The sequence below is a fragment of the Peromyscus californicus genome, unplaced genomic scaffold (genome assembly GCF_007827085.1).
Source record: "Peromyscus californicus insignis strain IS unplaced genomic scaffold, ASM782708v3 Scaffold_8__1_contigs__length_139910024, whole genome shotgun sequence".
NCBI lineage: Eukaryota > Metazoa > Chordata > Mammalia > Rodentia > Cricetidae > Peromyscus > Peromyscus californicus.
The window spans coordinates 48,567,196-48,587,606 of record NW_026294606.1 but is presented as its reverse complement, the minus strand read 5'-3'; the positions used below and the strand labels follow the sequence as shown (position 1 = coordinate 48,587,606).

Genomic DNA, 20,411 nt, shown 5'->3' with positions numbered 1-20,411 from the left:
TAAATTGCTTAATAAGAGTTAGTGTTTTTAGAATTTGCACAGCAAGATCAAATTCCTAATCATTTTTACTATACTAAGTACTGTTTTTATTATGTTTGTCCAGTCCTTCCATGTAGATACCTTGAAGCTGACTTATATTTAGTATTCCCCTATGGGACGTGTGTGTTTGCACATGTGTGTATGCAGATGTCTGGATTTTATTTATTTGAAGATATAAAACACTATTCTCAATGTTTGTTTAGTTTTGAATCAGGAAATTGAGGCCTTCAGCTTTCCTGAAGATGCCTCCTCATCCATACTCTCTGAAGACCGAGTTGTCAGCGTGAGCTTCCGAGTTCTCTACCCAATTGTGATTACCAGTCTTGGAGTGTTTTATGATGCCAGTGACGTTGGCTTTCAGAGGAACATCACAGTCAAGTTGTATCAGGCAGAGCAGGAGGTGTGTATTGGCATGTACAGGATTTTCTTTCTCTTTCTCTTTTTTTTTTTGGTTTTTCAAGACAGGGTTTCTCTATATAACAGCCCTGACTGTCCTGGAACTCACCCTGTAGACCAGGCTGGCCTCGAACTCACAGAGATCTGCCTGCTTCTGCTTCCTGAGTTTTTTAAATTTAAATTAACCCATATCTTTTAATCTACGTTCTTTAACGTGGCTCAGTTACCTTTACTTTGTAATGCCCATGCTGCTTGCTCTGCATCCTCTGAGTTTCCTCCTTTCTTCCCAGTGTCCTCTCTGCCCTGAAAATCCTGCCTAGCTATTGGCTGTTTATCTTTTTATTGAACCAATCACAGTGACATATCTTCACAGTATAAAGAAATATTTTACAACAATGGGGAGCAAAATACTACTGTGGGAGTAGGAGCAGGGAGTTGTTAAGAGGGTCGGTAATATACCACAGTGAAACATGTATGAGAACACCATATGGAAACCTATTACTTTGTTAGCTGACACTTTTTGTTTTTGTTTTTTAACTTCTGTCTGATTATTCTAAGCCCTTGTGGGTTACTATCTAGGTAGTATTGCCTTTTCTGTTGATGTAGGTTTTTCTTTTATGCCTAGCAACTAGTAACACCAGATACTGTGAATGATCTGTTTCAGGACCTCTCATTACATCCCTCAAAGAGTATCCATTCCTTTTTTCTTGTTTTGTAGTAGCAAGCAGTTAAGTTGTCTGGAGGAGATTCTAAATTGTTCCTTGCAGTGGACAACAGTTCAACTCCTACTTGGCTCTTTTTGTTCCTATTTGGGCTGCCTGGGTTCTGCTTCATGAGTGTTTCATGAGTGTTTCATGAGTCAGCCTCAGATTAGAGCGGAGTCTATATGAAGAAATTAAAGCTCCCTTTCCATTTCTCTCCCCCTCCTCTGTATGTGTGAGAACTTTTCCTGCTTGTGAGTTTTCCTTGTAGCTGATGTTTTTATCCCACCTGTGTCCTCTGATTTTTTTTTTTTTTTTTTAATTTTTGTAGAGTTGTTTCTTCAACAAAGAGCACTAAGGGAAGATGGAATAGACCCAGTTTCCCTTTTTCCATGGTTTGATTCTCTTCCAGGTTTTGCATGTGTTTGAATTCCAGTTTCTTTCAGATCTTTGTTGTTATTCCTTACTAGTCTGCTTTTGTTTTTTGAGATGGGACAGCCCAGGCTGTTTTTAAACTTGAAATTCTCCTGTCTTAGCCTCCTCCTGCATGTTGGATTGCAGGTGGGTATTATCACATCTGGCTAAGATGTTTTTTATGTTTTTCCAGAGTTCATCATTGTTATCTGTAGATAACAATTGGTCTGTTATTACTAGAAGCCTCTTTTCAGTTTTTGTTGGCTGGTTGGTTGGTTGATTGTTGAAGTCAGACAAGGTCAAACACAGAACTGTAATGCCAATATTCAGGAGTCTGAAGTAGGAGGATTTCCACAAGTTCAAGGCCAGTATAGTCACTAAAGCTCTTTAAGCCAGCCAGGGCTATATAGGTAGACCCTCCCTTCTCTGTCTCTTCCTCTCTATACCCACTGAGTCCAGTAAGTGCTGTTATGTGAACCTGGGCTTGGGGTCATCCACTGGGGGACCATGGGGAACCTACCCGTGGTCATACTTCAAAAGAAAAGTGAGTCTTCCTCACAACCATCAACTGCCAGGAGCTCCACAGGTGGGACCTCAGCAGCTCCTCCGTCTCCCATGATAGAATCTTTTATTTATGTATATTTTATGTATGAGTGCTCTACGTATATACCTGCATGCCAGAAGAGAGCATCAGATCCTATTATAGATGGTTGTGAGCCACCTTGTGGTTGCTGGAAACAGAACTGAGGACCTCTGGAAGAGCAGCCAGTGCTCTTAACCACTGAGCCATTTCTCAGCCCTACCGCCACCTCTGCGATAGAATCTGTAACCACTGTTGCTGTGAGTTTTGTGTGCTGCCACCATGTCATGTCCAGAGGACAGCATTTCACAGTACTCTTCCCCATCCTCTGGCTCTTCTGCAGTCAGTGTTCTTGAGTTGTCTTTCTTTTCATCCAGGGATGCTGGCATACACCTCTGATCCCAGCACTAGGGAAGCTGAGCTTGAAGATCACAAGTATAAAGGCAACCAGAGCTACATAGTCAAATTTTTGTCTTAAAAAAGTAATAAAATTGGGGCTGGAGAGATGACTCAGTGGTTAAGAGCACTGACTGCTCTTCAGCAAACCCGGGTTCAATTCTCAGCACCCACATGGTAGCTCACAACCATCTATAAGTGTAACCCTTTGGGAGCCGATGCCCTCTTCCGGTGTGCAAATGTACATATAGACAAAACACCCATATACATAAAGTATATAAATCAATCTTTAAAAAAAGAATATCTGGTTTGTTAATGTGTTGATAGACATAAATCTAAGAGAAAGGGAACACAGTACAGTCATGGTTTCAGTGGGAATAGCTTTATCAAGTTACTGGACTGAAGCAGTCTTTGGATTACTGTGGTAAAAGTTTTAAAAAAAAAATTTCCTGCAAGGGCTAAAGTGTAGCTCAGTGGTAGAATACTTACCTAGCGTTTGCCTAAAAGAAATGTGAAAGCACAAAGAAACAGTACACGTCCTGTGGGCCAGGCCTCTTCTCTTCCCTGTTGTGTTTTGTATGTGTTCTCTTCTGAAAGTTCTTTTTGAAGGATTCCCATGCACATTGGTTTTCCTTAGAGATCATTGAACTTTCAGTTTGTTCTTGGGTGTGTATGGGGGTCTTATTACAATAGGTTGGTTCAATTTAGTGAAAACTCATTTCCTTTAATACATTTTATGTCAAGGTAGGTTTTTAAAGATTATATGAATTATACTTAGTATTTGAGATCTTATTTATTTATTTATTTATTTATTTATTTATTTATTTATATGTATACAACATTCTGCCTCCATATATGCCTGCACGCCAGGAGAGGGCACCAGATCTCATTATAGATGGCTGTGAGCTCCCATGTGGTTGCTGGGAATTGAACTCAGGACCTCTGGAAGAGCAGTCAGTGTTCTTAACCTCTGAGCCATCTCTCCAGCCCAGTATTTGAGATCTTAATAGCAACTTTAATTATCTTAATAATTTTATTCAGGCCTGATGGCTCAAGCCTATAATCCCAGCTGCTTGGGAAGCTGAAGCAGGAGGATCAAAAGTATCTTAGCAACTTAGCAAGACATTGTCTTAAAAGAGGGCTATATGGCTTCTGCTAGTAGTTTAGTGGGCTATATTAGCATGCAAGGGGCTGTCAGTTGAATCCCTAGAGCTGTAAAATGAATAATATAATAATTTAATGACCATGGCAACAGCACTAGAAAACCTTGATAGGGCTGGAGAGACGGCTTAGTGGTTAGTGCTTGTTACTGATCTGAGGATCTGAATTCGGTTTCCAACACCCACCTGCATAATGGCTTGCAACTGTCTATCTATAAATTCAGTTTCAGGGAATCTGATACCTCTTCTGCATTCTATGTGCACGAGGCATATATGTGGTGCATAGACATACATGCAGGCAAAACACCCATAAACATAAAATAAATAGATTAAAAAAAAAGCAAAAACCTGAAAGTCGTTGAAACCACAGTGAGCATGATTGGTGGCTTTGTGGATTTACTGATAAAGCCACACAGTGTCTAACAGGAAGTACTGTCATTGTTTTTCCATCCTTCCCTACCCATCTTGCAGGAGGCCCTTTTCATCGCTCGATTTAGTCCTCCAAGCTGTGGAATACAGGTGAACAAGCTATGGTACAAGCCTGTGGAACAGTTCATCTTACCAGAGGTATGGCTGCAGTGAAGACCAGTGTTGCTTTTGTAGGTGTGTGTGCTTTGTTACACCACATCAGCTCTACAGTGGGGAGGCACCAGTACCAACAAAGCCTGCGCTAAATTTTGCAGTTACACCAACAGAACTTCATAGCCACGCTTTTTTAAAAGTGCTTATTGCCATGGTTAACTTGAAGTTGAGAACTGTGTGACTCTTAGTGACAAAGAGTTTTAGTATTAGGTCTTAATAGACAGATCTTTTGGAAGTTAAATAATCAAAATACCCCACAACATTGCTAGGTATGATGGGGTACACTTTTAATCCCAGCACTCTGGAGATAAAAACAGGCAGATCTCTGTGAGTTCGAGGCAAGCCTGGTCTACGTAGTGAGTTCTGTGGTTGATATATTGTGCACCCCAATAAACTTATCTGGGGTCAGAGAACAGAACAGCCACTAGATATATGGCTTTAATCCTAGCATTCCAGAGGCAGAGATCCGTTTGGATCTCTGTGAGTTCAAGTCCACACTGGAAACAGCCAGGCATGGTAACACATGCCTTTAATCCCAGGAAGTGATGGCAGAAATAGAAAGGTATATAAGGCATGAAAACCGGGAACTAGGCTGGTTAAGCTTTTAGGCTTTTGAGCAGCAGTTCAGCTGAGACCCATTCAGATGAGGACACAGAGGCTTCCAGGTTGAGGAAACAGGATCAGCTGAGGAACTGGCGAGGTGAGGTAGCTGTGGCTTGTTCTGCTTCTCTGATCTTCCAGCATTCACCCCAATACCTTGCTCCAGGTTTATTTTCATTAATAAGACCTTCTAAGATTCGTGTAACAGTTCCAAGACAGGTAGAGCTACATAGTGAAACCCTGTACCAAAAATTAAAAACAAAAACAAAAAACAGTGCAGATAGGAAAATAGGCAATATTTTTGAGTTGAACAAAAGTTTAATAACAGTGAACACTTGTGGATGATGTCTGAAAACGTGTCTGTCACCTCTGGGCTGCTCTTGGGCAGTCTTAAATCTTACATGCTGGAGACGATTTTACCTGCCAGGTGCACTCATGCATCCTGAGGGTTTCCCCAGTGTAGAAGGACTGTGACAGGCAGGTGTGAGCAGTACCCATCTACCAGCTTCAACCTATTCAGAGTCTACTTCTGAACTTAGTGCTTTGAAAGCACAGTGTAAGGGTCAGAGTGTTGGACAGCTGTGTGGTTCATTGAAAACTATCTTGAGTTTGTCTGCACTGTCAAATCTGAGTTAAGATTCAAAAGCTAGACCACTGACGGCTCCTCCTCCTCCTTAAGCACATTAAGCACTAGTCTTATGGTGGTGTTCCAGTTAAGGGCAACAGCAGAGCCACACATTTTTATAGTGTGTTATGTCCTTTAGCATCAAATTCAAGTAGTTGAAACATCATTTGTGTCTTGATTAAGTTTATGTCAATTTGACACAAGCTACAATCATCAAAGAAGAGGTACCCTCAATTAAGAAAACGCCTCTATAAGGTAGGGCTGTAGGCAAGCCTGTGTGGCAGTAACCCCAGCTAAATATGTTAATTCTGTATCAAAGGAATCTTGTAAGGAGTACTTGTTCTCTCTGTGTGGCTGTGTCTCCTGTGAGGTAGAGATGCTGCACTAGCTAGTCCAGAGGGCTTTTTAGGGAATGACTGGTTTTACACATGTGGACCACTTAGAATGTGCTGCCATATGGCAAGCATCCTATAGGTACTGTACTGTCATTGTATACATTCCCCATGAGTTTTCCACTTGCTGCCAGAGGACACTTTGCAAAGCCTGGTACTCTGGTCTGTAAGATTGGCCTGTGAGTGTCCAAAATGACAAGGGCTGAGAGCTTCTTGAGGGAGGAGTCTCTGGGGCTGAGGTCCAAAAGAAGAAGGTAAGTTTTAATGCTTTAGCTTATCACAGGTTTATAGTCTGTCCCTTACTTTAGATCACCCTTATAGAAAGAAACTTTTTCTTGGTCTGTAAAAAGCACTCCTTTCCTCAGAATGCCATGGTTCTTGAGAAGTGCTATGTCATTATGCATCTGCATTTCTCTTTAGGACACGGACAGCAAGGAAGTGTGTGGAGAGGACCTAGCTGTGGAAGTGTGCACTAGGGAGGCTAGGCATTCAGGTGGTGACTCTAGCTTCTTTGCAGGTTTGTAGTTTTTCAAAATAAAAATTTAGTTAGGGGATGAGGTGCCAGTGGTTGGAGGATCTTTGTTGATTTGTTTGTTGTTTTTGTCAGTAATTAATTTAAAAAATGTACCAGAAGCCCTGTCTGCACCAGCAAAAGAGCACTGCTCTGGCTACCTTACATTTTACAGTTAAAAAATAGTTTTATTCTTTGAGAATTTATTGTTTATTTTTTATCATATTCACCCCTCCCACAAACTGTTCCAGGATCCACCTTCACCTTCTTATCACCCAAATTTAAGCCCCCCCCCCTTTTTATTTTCTAGATAAACCATAAGGTACAGTTTATACAGCCCATACACTCCTGAGTGTGGGGTCATCCACTGGTGCATGCCCAGCCTACCGGTGGCCTCACCCTTAAAGAAAACACTGATTCTCCCTCCACAAAAGCAATCAACTGTCCATACCTGGAGTTGTTTGGTTGTTTTTGTTGTTTTGAGACAGGGTCTCACTGTATAGTCTTGGCTACCCAGGAAGCCACTATATAGACCAAAGTAGGCTGGTTACCATCTCATGGAATTCTATCGGCCTCTGCAGGCATGTGCCACCATGCATGGCCTGAAAGGAGCTTTTAATGCTGGCATCCCTAAGAGCCTTACTTCCTTTTAAGTTTAAGGTAAATATACTAGGTATTTCATTACTTTTGAAAAATACTGAGAAAAATAAAATTGTTTATTAGTGAGTATGTGGGAGAATGTGGGATGATTTTTATTTTTCTCACACATATATGTTTTGTTTTGTTTTTCGAGACAGGGTTTCTCTCTGTAGCTTTGTCTCTCCTGGAACTTGCTCTGTAGACCAGGCTGGCCTCAAACTCAGAGATCCACCTGCCTTTGCCTCCCTCATCTATTTTCTAAAAGTCTATAGTAAATGCATATTAGCTTTATAAAAAGAAAATAATAAACCTTTAGAAATCTAGAAATTAAGTTTCATACCACATGTAGCTAGCTCTTTCTTTGTTGAAATCTGTCTGGTGTTACATAGATTTTTTTTTTTTTCCTACATCAAACCTAATGGAACCTAATGGACTTGGTGATGGTTTGTCTGTGTCTTATGAGAGTCTTATGAGAGTCACCCTTGGTGTAATCCATCTGTGAGGAGAAGTAGATGATCTCATTACTGTCACACTTGTAGGATATCTGGAGTATCACATCAGCAGTACAGCTTGTCACATTGTGTTCTTTTGTAAAGTGTTCATCCTGTGGCCTGCCCACTGAAGTGTAAACCTCCGTGAGAGCCACAAGTTTAGGTGAAAGCTGCTATGTGTTTATCATAAAATAGTTATTTCTCTGATTATATATTTTTCTTAATAATGTAGTTAAAACCTAAAACTACTTTTGGTTAGAAAGCAGACTTGTCCTTCAGCTGAATCCCTAGGCACATTACTGTAAGTTTAGTGGACACTTAATGCTTACGTTTTTGTGAAAAGTGAGTCTTTAGTCATTTTTCCAGTTCACAAGAAGTTGTTATTGTTTATATACTATAGCTCCTGTGTTGTTATGGATGAGAAATTTAAGTAATACATAGAATTACCATGTAGAAGGGCTTGTACTGACGTTTACTATTTTCCCAGACTATAACAATGCTTTTTTTTCCCTGAGTCATAGTAGTTTTATGATCTTCAAACAGAATTGCCTTAAGTCATTGTGGATCGTAAGAGTTTCCTGGTTTTATGAAACCTACAACAGAAAATAGAAAGATGTATGAGAGGTGTGAGATGCAACTTTTAGCTGTGGCCTGGATCAGGATGGGGAGAATGCTTGTTGCTGCCCTACCTTTATACAGCTTCAGAGGAAATCAAGGATTTTTGCACTAGTGGATTTCTCTGGTTGACAATTATATCATGACCAGTTATAAGCTAAATGGAGTTGGGTGCCAGGAAGAGCTACTAGCAAAGAGCAAACCAGATGCCAAATGTCGTTTGCATGGATAGAACAGAGAATAGTGTCTTCTGTTTCCATGCTGTTGTAGGTTCAAGGTGTAAGGTTTCACAGATACCTTTTCTTTTGGTGTGGCTCTATATCTCCTGTTTGACTCTTGGTCACCTGCTTTATTTTACTTAGCACACCTGGATCATTTCATCCATTACTGCCTAGACATCTCTAGTGAACTCCAGATGTGCCAGCTGATCATGGACATTGAAGTAGTGTTGTCTTCCTCCCAACCATTCTCATTGCCTGTATTTTCTTTTCTCTTTTTTTTTCTTTTTCTTTCTTTCTTTTTTTTTTTGTTTTTTTTGTTTTTTTGAGACAGGGTTTTTCTGTGTAGCTTTGCGCCTTTCCTGGAACTCACTCTATAGCTCAGCCTGGCCTCTAACTCACAGAGATCCGCCTGGCTCTGCCTCCCGAGTGCTGGGATTAAAGGTGTGTACCACCACCGCCCGGCTCATTTCCTGTATTTTCAATCTTGGGTCTAGGATTTTCTTAAACCACCTAAATTAGAATCAAGGGATTTGTTCTTGGGTCTTAGACCAAAGTCCTGTCCATTCTAATTCTAAGGTGTTCTTATATCTTCCACATTTTACTGATGTTAGAGTTTTAGAAGAAATTACAGCATACCAAGGGCAAAAGATTGTTGTTTGAGATGGGTGCATGACTAACCCAGGCCATCTCATCTAGCACACAGCAGTGATCAGATTCCCAGTGATTGACATTGTGTACCATTGTCAGTTCTTTCATCTTTTACGGTGTTGGCTCATACAAGTGACTTGAATGACCATTATCCCTGGTATGTCAAGGTCCCTAAAAACATCACTTGAAATAATAGTTCTTGATTTTGGCAGTGAATTTGATTATAGAAATAAAAAAAAAAAAATGAGTATTTTGAAGTGATGTTTCATCCAGGAGGGATGTGACTAGGTACTCTATACCTGAATCTTTCTCCCTTACATATTGCTGCATTGCCAAGATTCCTCTCTCTGCTCAGTTTTTGTGCGGTGGCCAGTGGCAGATTGTTGGAGGGTATAACGGTCACTACTTAAATTTCACTCTTAAGCTCTTCTCACTGATTGGAATGTGATTTCCTTTCTGTAAAAGAGGAATTATAGCTCAACCTACAGGCAGTTCCCTGGGAATCTCTGTGTTGTTCAGTCTCACCAGGACCGCATGTAGCTAGTTCTTCTCTCCCTACCAGCCACTGCCACTCTGCTGACAACCTCCAGTCTTCACCACTTCCAAGCAAAGGACAGGGTTCATAGCACCATGGTGGGCAGAGAAGCATCTGGTCTACCTTAGACCTAGCCTCTCCTCATCCTGGTGCTATAGCCTCTGAAATGCTTATAATTCTGAACGAAACTACTTGAAGACTTCTCTGCTTTTGTGGTAATTTGAAGTTCTTTCTGCATAATATCTACCCCAATTCTTGCCAAAATGCCGTTTTTGATTTGTGAGCCTGTGGCTGAATGTTGGTAGTATTTAAAGATAACGGCTATTCTGTTTCTATTTCTAATATTCAATGTATAGCCCATGACTTGGTAATTATTAATGTCACATGTTAAAAATCTACCACATTAACTTGAACTTTTTACTTTTTCCTAAATTTTATAGTAGAGAGAGTACAATGCAGTTGGCATTCTCAGACTTTGCTTAATGACCTTATAAATGAATAAAAATGACTATTCAAAAGCAATTTGATAGTTTGTACCAAAATAAACACACCTTGCTTTTTCCGTTAATTTCCCCTCTAGGAATTTATTTTAACTAAAATATTGTGGGAAAGAGGCATTATACCAAAACATTCCTATATTACAATCGCCTTTTGGTCAGCAGACAACAGTTATAAATCAAGTGTCAGCCAAGTGGCATGTTATGCCACATGAGAAAGAACAGCTCTAGCAGTTGTAGCAACATTAGGAAATTGATACAGCAGAAACAGCCAGGCAGCATCTGCCAACACCATGAACTCAGAGTGACTGTTTTCTAGAAGTGTCCAGAAGAAATAATCAAGGACATACACTACCATGCTAACAATGAAATGTTCAAGTTGTGGCTTAAAATTTTAACTGATGTGTTTCAGGGGAGGGAGGGGCGTGACATTTTTTTCTAAAGTTTTACATACATACATACTCAGAACCTAAGTGGCAAGAATAAACAAATTAATCCACTATCATTTTCCCCCCAAAGAGCTTTGAAGGTACAATCGTATGGGAAAGCCAAGATCTCCATGGCCTCGTGTCCAGAAACCTACACAGAGTGGCAGTGAATGATGGAGGGGGTGTTCTCAGAGTCATTACGGTAAGCTGTCCTTTGTTTGTTTGGGTTGGTTAGACATGAACTGTCTTATATACATAAAAAGTTTAGAATTTACTTTTATCCCAGGCAGTGTCAAACAGTGGTTTTGAACATACACAGTAGAAAGTGTTTGAGTCACTTCACCATAGTGAAGATAAACAGCTTCAGTTGCCTATTCCTGTAACCCCAATATTAATGAATAATGTGGTTTTGCCTTAAGATTGGTACATTTTAAAATATGATATTTTCTTGACAGTTTTTTAGTGAGCATTTTTTAGAAACATTTGTTCATAGCTGAGTAGAGTAGTTTATACTTGTGTTCTCAGTACTCAGGAGACTGAAGCAGCAGGGTTGCCCAGAACTTGAGACCAGCTAGCTAAAGCGTAAGAAAGGAAGAAAAGAAATGCTTCTTCCATAGTTGGCTATGTTACCTTGATAGCAAAATGTTAGTTAAAACACTGTCTACCAAAATATTGAGCTGAGCACAGTGTCCTGTGCTTGGGGTCCCAGCTCCTTGTCACACTAAAGCTGGAAGATTACTTTAGCCCGGAGTTCAGGGCCAACCTGGGCAACATAGATAGCATCATGCTGTCTTTAAAAAGAGAGAGAGTGAGAGATTGCTTGTTTTTGTTTTATTTCAAAGCAACTCGAGTTTCTGAATCATATTTCTCATTGAGTCAGATTTTCCTCAGATTTAAAACAAATCCAAGTTAGGTGTATTTCTCAAACATAGCATAGTAAAGGTAAAGACAGACTTAATAAGCAAGAGGCATGCTCTGGTGGTGTTGCAAACAACTTCCCAATCCCTCTTGGTACTTGTCTAATAGGAAGACACTTGGCATTTACATGCAGAAGTTCAATAATCTCTTGAATATTAGCCCTTCTCACGTGAAATAATTCCTGGTTTTGAAATGAATGTCATGTGATTTATTACTTATTCAGAAAGCATTTCTTGTACACCCACTGAAAAGCAGGTACAGGGGGCTGGAGAGATGGCTCAGAGGTTAAGAGCACTGGCTGCTCTTCCAGAGGTCCTGAGTTCAATTCCTAGCAACCACATGGTGGCTCATAACCATCTACAATGATATGTGGTGCCCTCTTCTGGCTTGCAAGGATGTATGCAGACAGAACATTGTATACATAATAAATTAAATAGAGTTTAAAAAAAACAAAAAAGAAAAAGAAAGGCAGGCACAGTTACTTCATCACATCCCAGTCAGGAAGAAAGTGAGTCAGGGACTGGCAGGGTGCCTCAAGGTCGAGGCGTTGGATGCCAAGCCTGATGGCCTCAATTCAGTGGGTACACCTGTATACATACACACCCACAAAGAAATAAATGTAATTTTAAAATGTTTAAAAGGAAAGAAAATATATTAAACAAATGGACCCAAAATCTCATGTATTATACCCTTAGCCTTGTAGGCCGTGTACAGTATTTTATCCATTGTTTACTTAAGATAGAGAATTTTATGGAAGGAATCATAATTTTTTTAATTATTTTTAGGACAAGTGCCTTTAATATCATGCCACCTTCTATTTGTGAAACTTAAAAATATCTAGGATACACCAAAATTCCATAGTCTTTGATTTGTTATACTAAGGAAATGTTTCCTTCTGAGTGGAAGATTTAGTTTAAATATAAAGACAAATGATCTGCTCTGGAGGGAAACTAGCGGTGGATGGGGAGAGACAGCGTCAGAGGTCAACTGACTGAAGAAGAAAGGGGGCGTAGCAGAAGCCCCTTAGTGGGAGAATTTCCCCAAGTCTGCTCCCTATCAGTGAGTGATGAAAAAGGAAAATTTACAGCTAGGCTGTAACCTTTGAGAAAAGTTAATAGCAAGGAATCCTAGTTAGCTTTAACTGTCAATTGGTCCTGCCTGGAGTCATTTTCGGAAGGATGTGGCCTGTGGCCTCTGGGCCTGTCTGGGGGACTATCTTGATTGCTAATTGATAGAGAAGGCCCATTCCACTGTGGGTGACACTGCTCTCTGGACAGGAGGTCTCGGGCTAAGCATGGGCTGAGTGACCCATCCAGCAGCATTCCTCTGTGATATCTGCTGTGTTCCCTGACTGTGACCCAGTTTCCTGGTGAGAGGGAATGCTGCATGGAATAGTTAGCAGACTGCCTCTAAGTGCATGCTTTAGTTCCTGCCCTGACTTCCCTCAGTGATGGATGTGACCTGGAAGTATAAGCTAATAAACACTTTCCTCATAGAAGCTGCTTTTGGTCTGAGTGCTTATCACAACAACAGAAATCAAACAAGAACACAATGAGTATTAGAATATTGTTAAGTTCTAAACAAGTCAAAACAAATAAGAACATGCTACAGTTTTTTTTGTTCTGTTTTGTTTTTTAAGTATACCACAATTATGGAACCAGAGTTGAACTCTAAAACGTTCAACTACAAACTGTATTTTAAATATTAATGTTATCCATGTTATCCACAGTGACCTCAGAATACTCTTTAGTGGCCTTAAAATGGTGCTGTGTAGAGTCTTTTCTACTGAGATCTGCTTAAAGAAAGTAGCCGCATAGTATCCCGTCTGACAAGAGAAGTCCATATAAAAAATGCTGTGAAGGGACTAATGGCTGCTTTTGACAGTTAGCTTCAGCCCTAGCAGCTAGGGGAGAGCTGTGGAAGGCAGACAAGTTGGAGCACAGCATACTGATGAAAAGTACCTCTAGTCTAAGAGGCAGGACTGTTGTTGGCTGGTGACAGTTAAGTTCTAGGTCTTCAACAGAGTAGGAAGTTGGTCTACATCTGATTTGTTGGGAACAGATGATGTTTGTTTGTCTGGTTTTTGATACAGGGTTTCTGTGTGTAGCCCTGGCTATCCTGGAACTCCTGTAGACCAGGCTGGCCTCAAACTCAGATCCACTTGCCTCTGCCTCCCGAGTGGTGGAATTAAAGGTGTGCACCACCTCACCAAGTTGGGAACGGATAATGACTTAAAGAAGCTTTTCTCTGCATGGCCCTTGAATTCTCAAGTGCAATAAGATCTTGTCAAATTCGTGAGAATTTTTGTGAAAAAAGTGACAATTCTTTAATGTTTTTAAAGTGATAAAGTTAGATATAAATTAAGTTGAGTTTTATACTATTGTGGTTGTGAGTATAAGAACATTTATTTATCTCTAAGTTGGAATTTTGAGCACTGGGCCAGAGTCATCCTGATGCTTTATATCCATGACATAAGGGCTGGAAAGGTGGCTTAGTGGTTAAGAGTGCTGGCTTCTTATCTTCATTATTTTTCTGTTGCCATGATAAGGCAAGACCAAGGCGTCTTATAAAAGAAAGTATTTAATTTTGGGCTCACAGTTCCAAGTGGTCAGAGTCCGTGACCACCATGGTGTGGAGGCTGGTGGTACACAGGCATGCTAGCTTGGTACTGAAACAGTAGTTGAGAGCTTGCAACTTGATCCATAAGCTTGAGGCAGAGAGCTAACTGGAAATGGCTTTTTGAAACCTCAAAGCCCACCCCAGTAACACGTCTCCTCCAATGAGACCACACCTCCTAACCCTTTCCAAACTGTCCCACCAACTGGGAACAGAATATTCAAATATATGAGCCTATGGGCGAGTGCATTTTTACTCAGTCCACTGCACCACTCTTCCAGAGGCCCTATGCTGGGTTCCTGGTGCCCACAGAGTGGCTCCGGCCTCATGATCTGATGCTCTCCTCTGACCTGTGGCACTGCACTACACATGCATACAAAACATCTATTGCACATGAAGTAAAAATAAAGAAATAAAGCAGGCCAGGTGGTTGTGGTGCATGCCTTTAATCCCAGCACTCAGGAGGCAGAGACAGGCATATTTCTGTGAGTTCAAGGACAGCCAAGGTTACACAAAGAAACTCTTGTCTTCAAAAACAAAAACAAAAACAAAAAAAAGAAAGTAAAAGGAATGCATGGCATCAGTATCTGTTGTAGGGCAGGCACCTTGGGCATCTGCTGGTCCAGCTCTGCACTGTAACACATTCACTGTTAGTCATGAAAATGCCTGAGCACTTCTGTTCTCATTCTTTTCAGGCTGGAGAAGGGGCAATGCCTCATGAATTCATGGAAGGTGTGGAGGGAGTTGCAGGTGGCTTTATCTACACTGTTCAGGGTAAGTTAGCTAGTGTAAAAGCAAACTCAGTGTAGCTAACCTTGTTTTTTAATATGCTGTGAAAGGTCATTTTTTCAAGTTGAAAGTCCCTTATTGAGCAGGTACAAAGTTGTATGCCTGAAATACTGATTTAGGAGACTAGGAAAATTATGACTTCAAAACCATCCTGGGCTATGTGGCAACACCATGTCTCTAAAACAAAGCCAAAAAGCTCACTTTTTAAGGTATTGCATTTTGTTATGCAAGTAAAGCATAGTTGGACTCTTTCTGTTGGTTCCAATTTTGTTGTTTCCCAGCATAGCCAACAGTGCTGCAGAGAACATTGTGGTGCCCAAGTAAGATAATATCTCTAATGTCATATCACAAGTAGGCTTCACTGAGCTGTAACTCGGCCCCAACTGAAGATTCTAATGCACGTGTGCTCCACTGCTTCCTTGGGGAAGGAATTCTGTAACACTGTCAAGTTCTGGGTCCTGAGCATGCAGTCATGTTTTTCTCTAGCAGTCAGCATTTCCTTTTCAGAGGGAGATGCACTGTTACAAAGCCTCCATTCGCGGCCCCGGAGACTCTCAGACCACATTCGGGATTTGCGAGTGGAAGATGCCTTACTGCAGGAGGAGAGCAGCGTCTATGATGACATTGTCTTCGTGGATGTTGTGGATACTTACCGGAATGTTCCTGCAAAATTACTGGACTTCTATAGATGGTAGGTTGTGTGGATATTGGGTAGCGAAAATTTGCTCTGTTATTTTGATGTAGAAACATCAAACCACTGAAATTTCAAAATTCAAAAGACTCATGCTCTGGGATGTGACCTGTTACATCACTGATCCTTTAAAAACAATTTCTTTTTAATTTTAAGGTTTTTAAAAAATGACTCGTGTATGTGTCTGTGTGTCTGCTTTGTGTGTGTGATTGCCTTTGCAGGCCAGAAGAAGGCATCAAATCTCTGGAATTGGGGTTACAAGCAGTTTGAGCTGCCCTACATGGGTACCAGGAACCAAATGGGTCCTACATGGGTCCTCTGGAAGAGCAGTACTTAGTCCTGATTCCTGAGCCAACTCTTCAGCACCTCCTGGCTCCTTTTAAAGACATCTTCTAATGTGCTGTTGCTTTCTTATTTAGATGAACAGATCCACAGTGTGAATGGCATTAAGTGGTCAAAAACAACAATCAAAAATTAATTCCCTTAGAGTCATTCCCACACACTTTGGGTGTCTCAGCCTAGCATTGGATGAAATCAGTGAGACTGGAAATGGTCCTTTTTAGTGTTGTTTCTACCTATACACTCCAGTTCCCTAATTATATTCACACTAAGTTACTAATCTGAATTCTGCTCAACTAAATATCCACCTTTAAATATCCAGTCTCTCTCTACTCTATCAACTTCCAAACTCCTTGCATTGGGATAGATGCAGTGGTGCATGAGTTTTGTCCCAGCTACACAGAGGCTGAGACAGAGGCTCTTTTGAGCCTAGAAGTTTAAGGCTAGCTTTTCACAGCATGGTAGATTCTGAAAGCCAACAAATACTTGTCTGGTTTACAAACTTTTATAGCTGCTCAGTGAAATTAACTCTCCTAACTTCCTAGAACCTCCAGTGATTCTTAACTCTTGGTTGTACTCTACATTTGTGACAGTATGTTAGAATCTTTAACATGCATAGTTGGTAGTTACTTGGGGCTGTGCTGACTTGCTGAGGTGCACCTTGCTCTCATATGACTGAGGTACTAACTCCCTGGAGTTGTCTGTCTGTCTCACCCATGCCTAACCTGGGATTTCACAACTTTTCCTTATCCTTTGAAGCCTTATCAAGGGCTTATTTCTTGGAAAGGCCTACCAGATCTCTTTCTTCAAGTCCCTTCCCAGGTGGGAAGTTCACAAGGGCACTGTGGATATGTTTTTTTGGAGTCATGATCTATAGATGGTCCAGTTTGTGGAAGGTAACATTTCCTAACTGGGGCTAATTATTGTTATTTTGGAGTCATCTGTGGATGGAAGGCAGATAAGTCTGAAATACCAGGACTGCATTTAGACAGCAATATTTAAGGAGCCTGTCACAGCTGGGCTGTGGTGGTGCACCTTTAATCCCAGCACTTGGGAGGCAAAGGCAGGCAAATCTCTTTGAGTTTGAGACCAGCCTGGTCTATTTATCAAGTTCTAGGGCTATACAGAGAAACCCTGCTCAAAAAGGAGGGGAAAGAAAAAGGAGCCTGTCCCTTAGAGTTCCAAGTATAGATAAGGCACCATGAGGAGTGCCATGAAGGGGAAGTCAGGGCTTAGATGGGGTAGGGCACTAGGATTTCTAACAGAGATCCTTTGTTTTCCTTGTCCTGTCCCTTCCATACCTCTCCCATTGTTTTCTGCTTCCCTCCTCACTTCCTCTGTAGTGCTGTTGCCAACCTCATCAAGGCTGTTTTCAGACCTGCCTCCTCCTAGCCCACATAACCCTCCACCTTCTGTTTTTCAGCATGCTTTGTGTGGAGGGAGGAAAAAAAACATTGCGGATGGAAGGGAGGACAGTGTTCTTCTAATAGGAGAATATTAATTGTACCTTCCACATTTTAAGTCGATCTTTAATTATTTGGCCTTATTTACTGAGAATCACCAATGACCTAAATGTCTTTATAACAAAAGTTTATTTCTGGGCTGGAGAGATGGCTCAGCGGTTAAGAGCACTAGCTGTTCTTCCAGAGGCCCTGAGTTCAATTCCTAGCACCCACATGGTGGCTCACAATCATCCGTAATGAGATCTGGTGCCCTCTTCTGGCCTGCATGCATACATGCAGACAGAACACTGTATACATAATAAATAAACAATCATCCGTAATGAGATCTGGTGCCCTCTTCTGGCCTGCATGCATACATGCAGACAGAACACTGTATACATAATAAACAAACAAACAAACAAACAAATCTTTAAAAAAACAAGTTTATTTCTGATCGGCAAATACTATATGTCTATTATACTGTTGAAAATAAAAGGCTGAGTTTGGTGGTACACACCTTTAAGCCCATCAGTTCAGAGGCAGAGGCAGGTGGATTTTGTGAGTTTGAGGCCAGCTTGAACTACATATAAGTTCTAGCTGGTCCCTTGACAAGTCTGTACTTAAAAACAGATGTGCCGAGATTGACAGTGAGGTAGGGAACTGGTTTTGCCCTGTTTGAGGCCATGAAGTTTGGAGAAATGAAGTAAGTCACCCTCCTGTTCTTCCAGAGGTTGTTTATAATAACTTAATGCTGGAAATTGGTTCCAAAGAAAAATATGTTTGCATGTTATAGGTCATGTTTTAACCCATAATATAGTTATTTGAAAAAAAAAGTTTTGAGACAATCTCACTCAGTATCTCTTGGCAGGCCTAGAACTCACAGAGCTCCACCTTTCTCTGCTTCCCACCATACCTGGCCTGTTTTGTAGCATGAATCTTAAAAGTTCTTATTAATAAAATCAAACCTGAGCCAGGTATTGGGGTTAAAGCTGGAAGATCAGAGAGATAGAACAAGCCACAGCTACCTCACCTCGCCAGTTCCTCAGCTGGTCCTGTTTCTTCAGACTGTGAGTCCTCATCCAGAATGAATCTCAGCTGAACTGCTGCTAGAAGCCTGAAAGCTTAACCAGCCAAATGCTTCTAGTTTCTGGTCCTCACACCTTATATACCTTTCTGCTTTCTACCATCACTTCCTGGGATTAAAGGCTCGCTTTCTGGGATTAAAGGTGTGAGTCACCATGCTTGGCTGTATCCTGGAACACATGGATTTCTGCCTCTGGAATGCTAGGATTAAAGGTGTGAGTGCCACCATTTTCTAGCCTTTGTATCTAGTGGCTGTTCTGTCTCTGACCTCAGATAAGTTTATTAGGTGCACAATATTTTGGGGAACACCATATAACAACCCTGTTCCACGGTGTTCTAGATGAGAGCTTCAGATCTGATACCATGATCCTGGACTTTATAACTAGGCACACATGGGACAAGGTACAGGTGACAGGTAGATCTGGTAGCAGACATGGAAAATGACTGGGAAGCACTTGTTAGAATGGAAATTCTACTTCAGTCACATGTTCTTCTCATTCTTCTCTGTTATATCAGTTGGGCAGGTGAGGACCAGCCACAGTTGATGGTCACAGTGATAGTGTTCTGTGTGCAGGATAAGACACTGCAGGTGCACAGCTGTATAGGCAGTGTGTATCCTTCCAGGGTTGTGCTTACTTGCATATCTCCTTTTCTGTCAACAGGACTGTGGAAACCACCAGCTTCAGTTTGCTGCTGAAGACAGACGATGACTGTTACATAGACTTAGAAGCTGTATTTAATAGAATTGCTCAGAAGAATCTAGATGGGCCTAATTTTTGGTGGGGAAAGTAAGTGAAACATGGACAGCCATTGACTTGCAGTGTACCTAAGTGTAATTAATTTAGAATGAAATATGAAAGTTATTTTTCCACAGGAAAAATGTTATGAAATTTCTTATTAAACTGTTTTAGATTAGTTTGCTGTCATTATAATCAGAGGTAATTTTTTTTGGTAATTTTTTATTCTATTGAAAAATCTCAGGCTTATTAGCCAAGAGTCAAAGATGTGGTTTTAGAAGTGCATGGTCCTCTGAAGCTGTATGTTTTTTTGTCAGAATCATGTATGACACATCTCCATAGCCATTGTCTTCAGGAATCACTGCAGGATCAGTGATTTGGTGGGTTTGGTTTCCTTTAAATATATACTGAAACACGGATGGGGTGGGCTTCTATTAAGAAACTGAGATCTGCCGGGCGGTGGTGGCGCACGCCTTTAATCCCAGCACTCGGGAGGCAGAGCCAGGCGGATCTCTGTGAGTTCGAGGCCAGCCTGGGCTACCAAGTGAGTCCCAGGAAAGGTGCAAAGCTACACAGAGAAACCCTGTCTCGAAAAAAAACCAAAAAAAAAAAAAAAAAAAGAAACTGAGATCTTACCTAACTAATCTATATAAAGTACCATTTGGTAAATAATTCCTTTCCTTAGATGCAAGAATTTTTCCCTGCTCTACAAGCCAGTCCCTTTGTAGTGATCAAAGGAATCCAGTAGAAGGACGTGGCCAGCCATCACCTTTGTAACTTCTCAGTTTCAGGTTGAATTGGGCAGTGGACAGAACTGGAAAGTGGCAGGAGCTGGAATACCCCAGCCCAGCCTACCCTGCCTTTGCATGTGGGTCAGGGTACGTGATCTCCAAGGATATCGTTGACTGGCTGGCAGGCAACTCCGGAAGGTTAAAGACCTATCAGGTAACAAGATCACTCATCCAGTCCAATGTCCTGAGATGGCCCTGAAGCAGAGCCAGCTTACCATGATTGTTCTTTCTCTGTAGGAGTCATTCCCTAAAGGTCAGGGATGTATTCCTGCCACCTCTCAGACTCTAGCCATGATGTCTATTCCTGTATCTTACTTGAGCCTGTTTACACTGTTCTTAGTCTTCATTTGCAAAGTATATTCTCTGGAGGAATGTAAACACTTCTGTTATAAGGAAGAAGCTAAAGAAATGCTTTCTTCCTCCTGACCTGGTTATAGTGTTGGGAGCAAGTGTGCCCAGCTATTAGATCCACAGCACACTTTCAGACTTGTTAGTTCGCTGTGTGCTTCCTGTTTCCCATCTCTAGCTTGCTCTT

General features: G+C 41.1%; 1 protein-coding gene across 2 annotated transcripts in view; it reads left to right on the top strand.

Annotated features, from left to right (window-relative positions):
• The window catches only part of B3galnt2 (beta-1,3-N-acetylgalactosaminyltransferase 2), a 38,866-nt gene that overhangs the window by 15,867 nt on the left and 2,588 nt on the right, over window positions 1-20,411 (top strand). For both annotated transcript variants that reach the window (XR_008215774.1, XM_052728416.1), the window contains exons 4-10: window positions 243-439; window positions 4,158-4,253; window positions 10,562-10,672; window positions 14,700-14,778; window positions 15,301-15,484; window positions 19,011-19,136; window positions 19,871-20,030. Coding sequence is in view for 1 of the 2 variants with exons in the window: in XM_052728416.1 (XP_052584376.1) it covers window positions 243-439; window positions 4,158-4,253; window positions 10,562-10,672; window positions 14,700-14,778; window positions 15,301-15,484; window positions 19,011-19,136; window positions 19,871-20,030 (953 nt within the window). In the remaining variant the exon portion in view is untranslated. The remainder of the gene's footprint in view (window positions 1-242; window positions 440-4,157; window positions 4,254-10,561; window positions 10,673-14,699; window positions 14,779-15,300; window positions 15,485-19,010; window positions 19,137-19,870; window positions 20,031-20,411) is intronic.